General features: G+C 39.5%; 1 protein-coding gene across 2 annotated transcripts; it reads left to right on the top strand.

The window, feature by feature from the left end:
• The first annotated feature begins 2493 nt into the window (after window positions 1-2493).
• Window positions 2494-9809, top strand: LOC146968013 (glucagon receptor-like). Of its 2 annotated transcripts, XM_085760651.1 has the most exons (13): window positions 4916-5005; window positions 5104-5206; window positions 5556-5666; window positions 5940-6061; window positions 6473-6579; window positions 7176-7332; window positions 7465-7624; window positions 7983-8043; window positions 8164-8233; window positions 8398-8489; window positions 8682-8820; window positions 8938-8979; window positions 9217-9809. In XM_085760651.1, exons 1-13 carry the CDS (start codon window positions 4943-4945, stop codon window positions 9286-9288), a joined length of 1299 nt encoding a protein of 432 aa, XP_085616777.1. In that variant the 5' UTR covers window positions 4916-4942; the 3' UTR covers window positions 9289-9809. The 2 variants fall into 2 exon arrangements, with proteins under 2 accessions (XP_085616776.1, XP_085616777.1); XM_085760650.1 differs by lacking the exons at window positions 8682-8820; window positions 8938-8979; window positions 9217-9809 and adding an exon at window positions 2494-2546 and having other exon boundaries at window positions 4921-5005; window positions 8398-8656.
• The last annotated feature ends 6 nt before the right edge of the window (window positions 9810-9815 follow it).

Here is a 9815-nt window from a genome sequence, read left to right as displayed (position 1 = left end):
CACTTGGTTGAAGTTTTCTTTCAAGAAGCCCATTGAGAGTTGTGCTGTCCCAAAAATCTCAATCGTTGATAGCAGGGAAAGCAACAGCAATCTTTCTGACTACTGGTGGGTGATATTTATGTCACGGATCTATGCACGGCTTCCCATCACCCCAAAAATGTCCTTTTACACTATTGTCAAGCACCAACTCTGGTTCTAATCATTTCGGCCACTCTGTTCCCTCTTCGTATTCATCCAGCATCTCTTTTTCCCTCTCCAGCCTCACCCCATCAGACACAGCATTCATCTCATATCACTGGGAACCTCCACGTTCAGCAATCAAATACAGTCAAAAATGAATATTCAGTGGTCAGTCCGTCCTTTTTCAGTTTTCACCTAAACAGAGACAATATAATGAATAGATTTCAACAGAGGTCAGGGGCAGAGAAATGGCATCAGAGAACCAGACCACAAGATAAAAGACTAAAATGAAAAACAAGAAGGGTAAAACACAGAACGGTTGTGCCCAGGCAATCTGCAACCTTGTTAATATCCAGAGATCTCACAAAGAAATCATTTCTTTAAGAGGTCAGTAAACAAACCTTGGAGAGCAACATGTTCTAGGAATGATACTTACTGTAAGTTCCCCTTCATATTGTTTCCTTGCGTTGAACTAGAGCTACACAACTGTAAAGTGTGTACAAGGACACAGGTTGGCTAAGCTATGTATGTCCAAACGAAACAATAACTTATAGTGTACCTATTGTTTATTATCTTTTCTCTGAACCAGGCAACTTGTCTACAGTAAATACAAATAAATTAAATAAAGGCCAATTATATAAAACGGTGACACATAAGAGCCACGGTGATCAGTAACTCAGACAACAAAAACTGCATGTTCACTCTGATCCTGCACAAATTGAATCAGAGTATGTGGACATGGCCTTATGAGATGGCATTGGACAAAAATACCATGCCATACCATTTGTTTCATTAGGACGCAGTTTCATATCCTGTGGGATGTTAATCATTTTCAATGCACTAATTTGAGTTTGCTAGAGAATTCTTTATTTAGCTTTCTGTTTGCGTCTCTGGTTAAAGCGTGGCATGCTGAGCCAATTAATAGGAGATAATCACATGGTTAGAATTAATTGGAGATGACATTACCAGACAGTCCAATTATGTTCTAGTTAACTGGCTTTCTAAACCACTGGTTTTGAATGTTTTTGAATATTTTATTTAGCTTTCAGGACCGGTTCTGTTGAGGATGGAATCGTTTTCTTGCTTATCACCGGCTTGATGGCCAGTGTTTTAACACAAAACCATTCATTTAATTGGAAATAAAGTTGCAGCTACTCAATCTAGAAATGTTTTAATTAAGTGGTGAGCTGATTGTGAGAGCCACTTAACTCTTCAAGTGTCAAACTAACATTGTGACATGGTGGTTTTCTCAGCATGTGTTTCAGAACAAGTAGCCTACCGCCTTATGGGAAATGAGAAACAGAGAGAAAGGGAGTAAAATAACATTTTTAAATAAATCACTTTTTGTTCAACCTGTGAATGCAACAATAAAACACATTATCCATGGCCTGCAAGTTTGGTAGATAATAATCTTTTTTTAAATCATTTTCTCTAGAAGTATTATATATAGTATTTAGGGAAATGCACTGTTCTGTGAAAACTGACACCACGCTCATGTGTGCAATAAATATGAAGCTACTGTTACAAAGCCAAGTGTCGCAAACCACTAAACCAAGTAGGTGAGACACATCAACACATGTGACACATAAACCCTGGTACTGTCATTTTTACACTTTGGATTTCTATGGATAAAACGATAGGATAAACTTGGTTCAGTTTTAAGATGAACCTATAGCCTACACAAGTTGATCATCTAACCTATCTATAACCAGTGAATCTGTCTATATAACCTAAAACAAAATCAAATCTTGTAGTTGCCGACTTCTTCACGTTTGATTGATGGCGACCTACAATCCAAAACTCTGGCAAAATTCAGAGCAAAGCAGGAAATCATTTAAGGAGCCAGTGAATATTTGGGAGTTTTGCTTGAATAATGACTTAAGTGAACAATTACCACTGGTAAAAGTGACTTCTAATGGATCAATTCACCAACTAAATTAAACCTAAATCAGACAATTTGGCAGATGATTCTTAATACAGTTGAATCACCTTCTGGTGCTGTGCACCTGCAGCTCCTCTTCTCCCCATTCCCCATACAAGGTGGGCTGAATGTGGCAATGCTTGAATAAACTCTGTAAGTGTCTTGTTGTGCTCTTCTTTGCGGGTAGGATCACCTTTTTTCTTCCCACATGTGTGCAGAGAATAAATATCTGATCAACACCTCCTGTGGTTGGACGAGCGGATGTGCCACTTTTTTCCATTCATGTTAACAGAGTGAACGGGCTGCGGAGAGTTGGTGGAGACAGAAAGCTGCAGCAGAGACGATGCACGAACAAGCAGCGGAGACTGTGGTGAGGTCGCAGACAGAAAACACACACAGCGCCACTCAGGACCGAGCATCTGTGACAGCAGCTCTCCGACGCAATGTAAGTGACAGCTTTTTGTTTTGCATGCTTTGTTTTCGGTAGTTTTTTTTTTTTTTTTTACAGAACTGGTTGAAGGGAATGTTTTACCCAAATGCGTTATACTGTAGGCTACAGGTGAAGGGACGTGTTACCCAACATCGACTTTCCTCAATAAAAAAACGGACAGTGTTCACATGTTTTGCCAATATAGCCTAAAAAAAACTCTGTGTGTCATCTTTATTTTTGTTTCTAATTCTTGCAACTTAAATAAATACAGAAATTAAACAGTGTATTTGGAATATAACTGAAGAAATAATATTCCTACAGTGTTTGCAAACTGTAGCCTACTGAAGTGGTGAAAGAAGCCAAGCTTGCATAGCTATTATGGCCTAAATATACAGTATAGGCAGTTTGTTTCTTGTTTTTCATTTATGATGGCATTACATTAACAGCGTTAGACTTGTAAGGGTCTCTTACTGAATATTTTCCAGATAGATAGATAGATAGATAGATAGATAGATAGATAGATAGATAGATAGATAGTCCATCCCAGGAGTTACTTTGAAAGAATGTTTCAGGTGTGACATGTCTGGGACTGTGGAGAAGGAGGTTGGTTGAAAACACACTGGCCTTTGTTAATGACATATGATCTACTGTTCCTGACACTGAAACAGAACCTGGTGTGGTCTCAGTCTTTGAGCTGTCTCAGGCGATGACTGGTAAAGTCCACAAGGAGAGAAAAATCAAATCAGTGTTTTGTCAGTCTGTTGACAGACAGTGCCTGAGCTGAGCATAATTTAGGGCCCCCGGTGATAGCGCTGACATGGGGCCCCTCTGAGTCTGATTTCCTGATCAATGCAGTTCTGTACAGGAGGGCCCAAGGTGAATCTGTGTGGTGTGACACAAGCGCTGATCTAAAATAGATCATTACAACACAATATGTTGTTTTTGATAAATGAGATAAACTAGAGACACTCTCGAGGATTATTCAGTTAAATGTGTTAAATGATAGAAAATGGAAAAAATAAAAAATAACAATGATCATGATCATGATAATCTCTTCCTCCAAGGAAGGCAATTTTATCAATTATTAACATCCGAATGATATCAGATCAGATCAAAGCGTAACTTCTAACATATATCGTATAAGTTTAACAGATCATCAAAGTCATTGCATTTTGACTGCATCCCGCTCTATAGGTGATAAATGTGTATCCAAGGCAGAGAGAGTTGGTTAGAGTTTAGCGGAGTAGTGCCCCTTATTTAACCAAGCATGAAAACTCCAGCAGAGCTTTATTAATTGTTAATTTTTGCACTTTATAGACATATATATTCACAGCATCGGAGTGCAGCATAGATTCCCCACCTCCCCAACAAACTGACATTGATCCAATATATCAGGGCCCCAACATACCAAGGGGGGTGTCTCAGGTGACAGAAACAAAACTAGAAAACATGTTGTAAAAAAAAACAGATCTTGATGATGATGAAGATGATGAAATTCTTTATTCAGTCACATCACACAATAGCTACAAACATTATCGACACAAACATTATCGACAAAATAGTGACTGAAAAGGCACAGGCAGAAGCACAATGCTTATATTAATGCCTGTCCTACATACCAAATTAAGCTACCTGCAGCATTCTTACAATAATAACAATCTTGGCAATCAATCTTACCTAATGCACAAGTAAGTTCCTCTCTAGCTAATGAATGCATTGTGTACTGTATACTGTATGTGTAGGAACTGTTTGCAGTTTAATGATCACAAGGTGATAATGAACGCTTGTTGATGGTGTTTTTCTCAGTAACTACTACTGTAAAGAACTACTGCAGGTGATCTTTAAATACCCTCCTTTTAGATTATTTTGAACAAAATTGTTGAAACCGGATATTTTCCAGTCATGTGCAATGCATGTGGCAAAAAATGTTTTTGTCGCCTTTCAATGCACAAGGGAAATGAAGGTGCTACAACTGCTACTCCAAAATCTGAAATAAAATTCATGATTATGGTGCAAGGTTAGATACCTGGAGACTTTGTTCTTTGTTAAGGTTTTTTGACAGAGGATTGAAGCCAGTGTGTACATATTGCCATGGGACAGGAGGAAAAGCTGGAAACAGGAAGGTCAGACTCATTAGGAATGCAAAAGTACCATTTTAAGTGGCAAAAAACTTTGAATGACTCGATCAATACAGCTATTTTAGTTTGCCTGGGTTTTGCATACAGTAGGTCCAATATCTCAAATAATTTCTGACTTTCACCAGTAGTTTTATGGACAATACAGATCTTTTGACATTTGAAATATGAATACATGTTTTTGAAAAATGCTCAGTACTTATTACCTTGTCTTTTAATGGTCCATTTTGTTCCATTTCCTTTTCCCCTCTCAGTGTTTCTGACAAGTCTGCAGCTATGGACAGGACACATAGAGACATAATGGCTTTGATCTGCGTGATAATTCTCAAACTGTCAAAGGTAAAATACATTACTTTTATTTTCAGAAAAATCCTTAATACATTGTTTGAAATGCAAGGCAGGCACTTCACGTACATTTTTTGCATGTGTCCTTCCAGTTTGATATGGCTAATGGAAAAATCTTAGAGGAGACTTATCAGAAGTGGGTCCAGTATAAAGAAGACTGCGTCAAAATGATAAGAAATGAGACGTACCCTCAAGGTATGGTGAAGGATGAACTCGTCATGCAAAAAGGAATATGGCACAAGAGGAAAAAGGGGAAAAAAAGAACGTTTATTTTTACTTCTTCAAGAGGATTTTTTTTTTAATGTTACCTTGACATGTTTCGACAGTAGTGGACTTCTGGGGAAGAAACATGTCAAGGTAACGTAAAAAATGTTTTCCCTTTTGTCCGTTAAAAAGAAGTAAAATACTCTTAAGTGGGAAAAAAAGATGCAATCACACCACTGTTCAAATGTCACATTAATAAAACTGCATAAAACATGATCTTTAGTATTTTTGAAGTTCAATTATTCAATCACATATTTTCAGTGTTATTCTTCCTTTCCAGTGGGCTTGTTCTGTAACAGGACTTTTGACAGATACGCCTGCTGGCCAGACACTCCTGCCGGCTCTATGGTGAACATCTCATGTCCTTTTTACCTGCCCTGGTATGACAAAGGTAAATCACACTTGTAGTGACATTGATAGGACAAACAAACAGCAATATAAATATGTTGTTTATGTCAGTTTGTACTCTTTTAATTTCTATAAATATTAGGCAGTTGTTAGAGAAAGTCTGTCCATACGCTGACACTTGAACCTTTATTGTTTTGCACATGTGTGTATGTGTTGGATCATAGTAGCATGCACTTATATTTTAGTTTCTCTCGCCAGTGTTCTGTAATGATAAACTGTATGGGTTATATGCAGGAAACGATTGTTTCTCCTCTAGTGTCCCGCGGAGTTGTGCGTCGGCGGTGCGGCTCTGACGGCCGCTGGGAGAGGGGGAGCAACGGGCAGGTGTGGAGGGACATGACGCAGTGCGAGGAGGAGAAAGAGGTGACGTCTCAGGAGGTATGGCAACCAACTTACTGTAGGTGTCCAGTTGTTGCTAATGCACTCCCCTTTGTTTAGTGTTCACTACTGGAACTTAGAGTGTCATCATGTATGAAAAAGTAACTGAATGCCAGCAATTGAGTCTGAGTGCTAGATTTTAATGAGTCTGAGTGTGCCAGCAATTGTCAAAAGTGCAGTTAATACTAGAATTTTGTTGTGAAAGATCAAGTCAACTACTGCCAAACTGCAGGTGTAAAAAAAAAAAAAAACCCATTAGTTATTGAATTTGACCATTATAACTACACATGGCAGATACAGGGAGGTGACTCATACAGGAATCAAGCTGCTTTGAACAAGAAGCATAGGGGAGAGGTTATAGCACCAATGTAATTATGAGTCCTGCCTTTGTTGTTTGATTTGTCTTTACAGTTGTGGTTCAAACAGTTGATGGTGAGCTTCAGGATGGTGTACACTGTTGGATATTCCTTGTCCCTCTTCACGCTCACAACGGCTCTTATCATCCTACTGAGCTTTAGGTAGGCTGATGGGCAGTAATTTTTATTGTCACATACATTAGAGTTTCTCATGGCAACTGGGTCTTCATGACTCATTCATCTTTGACAGATGCAAACAAATGCTTTCGAACCCAAATACATAATTATATACCATGCTGCAAATTGAATCCCTCAGAAAAATATTTATTTTCTTAGTATTTCTTACAATTTTGATTGTTTGTTATTTATTAACGTATTAGCTATATTTCTATTTCCATATATTCTATTTCCACATGTCTACTTACATTGTCGACCAGATATTAGTGCGCTTCCCTTGACCTATTGTTACATACCTTGTAGGCTCAGTGGGAAACACGGTAGGGCACCTGCTTGCTTCCACTGACATTGTAAATATATGCACCTGTATATATGTACAATATGTAGGCTATGTATGCATGGGAGTTTGTAGGGTTCTTGGCGGACTGCTGAACAGAATTGCCCTCTGGGATTAATAAAGTTAATCGAATCAAATCAAATAAATAAGACGATTCTGTTAGCTAAGCAAAGAGGTGGTGGAATCAATCAAATTTTCAGTTCTGTGGCTAAAAAAAACTTTCTACTTTTGTTTCTCCTGACAGGAAACTACACTGTACTAGAAACTACATTCATGCAAATCTTTTCCTCTCCTTCATCCTGCGAGCTGTATCTGTCATTGTGAAGGACACCATGTTGGAGCGCCACTGGGGACGTGAAATCATGAAACAGGCCGATGTGAGTGAGATGCTCAGTCACAAGGTGGGTCTTATTTGAAATCTGCCCCTGATGAGATACCAGTATAAGACTAATACATTTGGATGCCAAATATGAGCCAAATTTGGGCATTGGATTCTCATAGTATGTGGCTTTTTCCACACCCATTCTCTCTAGGCTGCTGTTGGCTGCCGGATTGCACAGGTGATGATGCAGTACTGTGTCCTGGCCAATCACTACTGGTTCTTTGGAGAGGCAATACATCTTTACTCTGTGCTTATAGCCTCGGTGCTCATCGACAACAACAAATACCTGCCTTACATCTGGCTGGGCTGGGGTAAGTCCCATCTCCAAGCATGTAATACGTTTCTCTAGGACTTGTTACCTTCAGTTGTCGGAGGTGATCTGCCCTTTGTCACCCTCTAGAATCTAAGAGCACTTCGCCACAGTGCTACAATGATAACAGCTTACACTGGAAAAGGGGGCACCTTGCAAAAGAGGAGACCTTGTCACTGTCATACCTCTACTCCTCTTTTGTCCGCCCATTAATAAGTGCACATTCCTTCAGGGTCTATCACAACAAAACCTGCAGCTTTTAGAAAGAGATGCCCTGGGAAAAAATTACGTTGTCATTTCTATAGATTTTTTTTTTTTTAAAGCACCCCAGCACTGAGGCTTTCAATCCTTCATCTTAGGAACACCACTTCTGTTTGTGATTCCCTGGGCTGTGATGAAGTTATTGAAGGAAAACAAAGAGTAAGTGTACGTGCATGTGTGTGTTGTGTCTCCATGTGCTCTATCACCCCAAGTAGACCTGTTCCCCTGCTGATCCATGGCAGATAATGGAGGATTACTAACATCCACTTTTTTCTCCAGGTGTTGGGCTCTCAATGAGAACATGAACTACTGGTGGATCATTCGTTTCCCAATTCTCCTAGCTTCACTAGTAAGGATGGTGCATGCAAATCATAACCAATGTTTATTTGTATCTCTCGGATGTCACCGTTTGGCATAAGGACTCCTCCACAACATATATAGCATGATATATATTCTTTGCACATAATATATGGTATACAGCCCAAACTCATATTTGGATTTTCTGATGAACAGATCAACTTTATGATTTTCATGAAGATCCTGAAGGTGATTCTTTCCAAATTGCGAGCCAGCAACCAGAGCGAATACCCTGATTACAAACTCCGGCAAGTTGTCTCAGCATGTTCTCAATGATGATAAATTACAAATTAGTTGAACTGCTGTGTCTATTTTCAGCTAAATCAAGACCATTACTCTGGCTGTCACAGAGTGATACAGTTTGGCAGGAGGAGGAAGGAAAACAGTAAGCAGAAATATGAACGTTGATACAAAATGCCTCCTGTTTTTTGTCCTTTTAGGCTTGCTAAGGCCACTCTTACCCTCATTCCTCTGTTTGGGATTCATGAGGTCGTATTCATCTTTGCCACGGATGAGCAGACTACAGGTGTTCTGCGCTACATTAAAGTTTTTTTCACCCTTTTTCTCAATTCATTTCAGGTAGGTTCAGTTTGATCAGAGAGTGGCTGCTTCTTATTACTGACACTGATGTATTCATGCAAAGCAAATGTAGTAGCTACACGTTACTGACACTAAACAAACCTGGCCTCTCTGCAGGGATTTCTGGTGGCCGTGCTCTACTGCTACGCTAATAAAGAGGTTAGTCGATTCTACTCAAGTTTGTATTCTAAATAGGTAGTGAAGTGATTACTGAACCATTTGTACAAGTCATGGTGCATGGCTGTAAAAGTGTAAAATTTGATTTTCAAATCCCTTGTCAGGGGCAGACTTAGGCCTCTATACGACACTGAAGGATTTTCAAGTATGAGACTGCTAAATGATACAAAACGGCACATAAACTGTTGTAAAAATGAGTCACCTTCACTCTGAATGCAGGTGAGGACAGAGCTGAGGAGGAAGTTTCGCAGCTGGAGGGTCGAGGCTGAGATTGTTTGCTGTGGACAGTGACTAGCTGTGCTCGACTCTCGAGTGGAAACTTTCTCCATCGCCACAGTGCCAGAGCGCAATAGATCCTCTGCCACACCGACGAGGGCCATGCCCGACGGTTCGCTCACTCCTGATAGTTCTCTGATTTTCAGACGACAAATTCAGCCAGCCCCCTCTCAACCTGATGCTGCTTTGTTGCACTGTCCCCAAGTGAACAGAACGGACACAGCACAGTGTGAGGATCTGGGTGAGACTGGACAGTCTGTGACAATGCAGGTGTCCTTCCTCATTCACCTTCAGGACCCTGTGGAGTCACTCCCAAATGTTGTAAATACAGATTCAGACTGAACTGCTACATTGTTGCATTCACACTGTAGCCTACTAACATAATGTTTATTGTGAATATGTAAAAATTGTGAATAAGTTAATGTTATTATAAAAGTTCTGTAAGTTTTAACATGTTTTATTATGTGAATAAGTGACTGTGGTTGTTTAATATTTGAGAGATACCTTTGGAAATTAAAATTATATTTGTTCATTGACAGAAG

Source organism: Trachurus japonicus, chromosome 19, assembly GCF_045865225.1.
Source record: "Trachurus japonicus isolate A0001 chromosome 19, Traja_1.0".
In the NCBI taxonomy this organism is placed as follows: Eukaryota; Metazoa; Chordata; class Actinopteri; order Carangiformes; family Carangidae; genus Trachurus; species Trachurus japonicus.
This window is presented reverse-complemented; position numbering and strand designations above follow the sequence as displayed.

What these genes read in the sequence shown, in the direction of transcription:
- LOC146968013 (XM_085760651.1), top strand. Translation starts at nt 4,943, where the DNA reads ATGGACAGGACACATAGAGACATAATGGCTTTGATCTGCGTGATAATT. An exon ending in AAATGAGACGTACCCTCAAG is followed by an intron (nt 5,207 to 5,555) that starts GTATGGTGAAGG and finishes CTTCCTTTCCAG; the next exon opens with TGGGCTTGTTCTGTAACAGG. An exon ending in ATCATCCTACTGAGCTTTAG is followed by an intron (nt 6,580 to 7,175) that starts GTAGGCTGATGG and finishes TTCTCCTGACAG; the next exon opens with GAAACTACACTGTACTAGAA.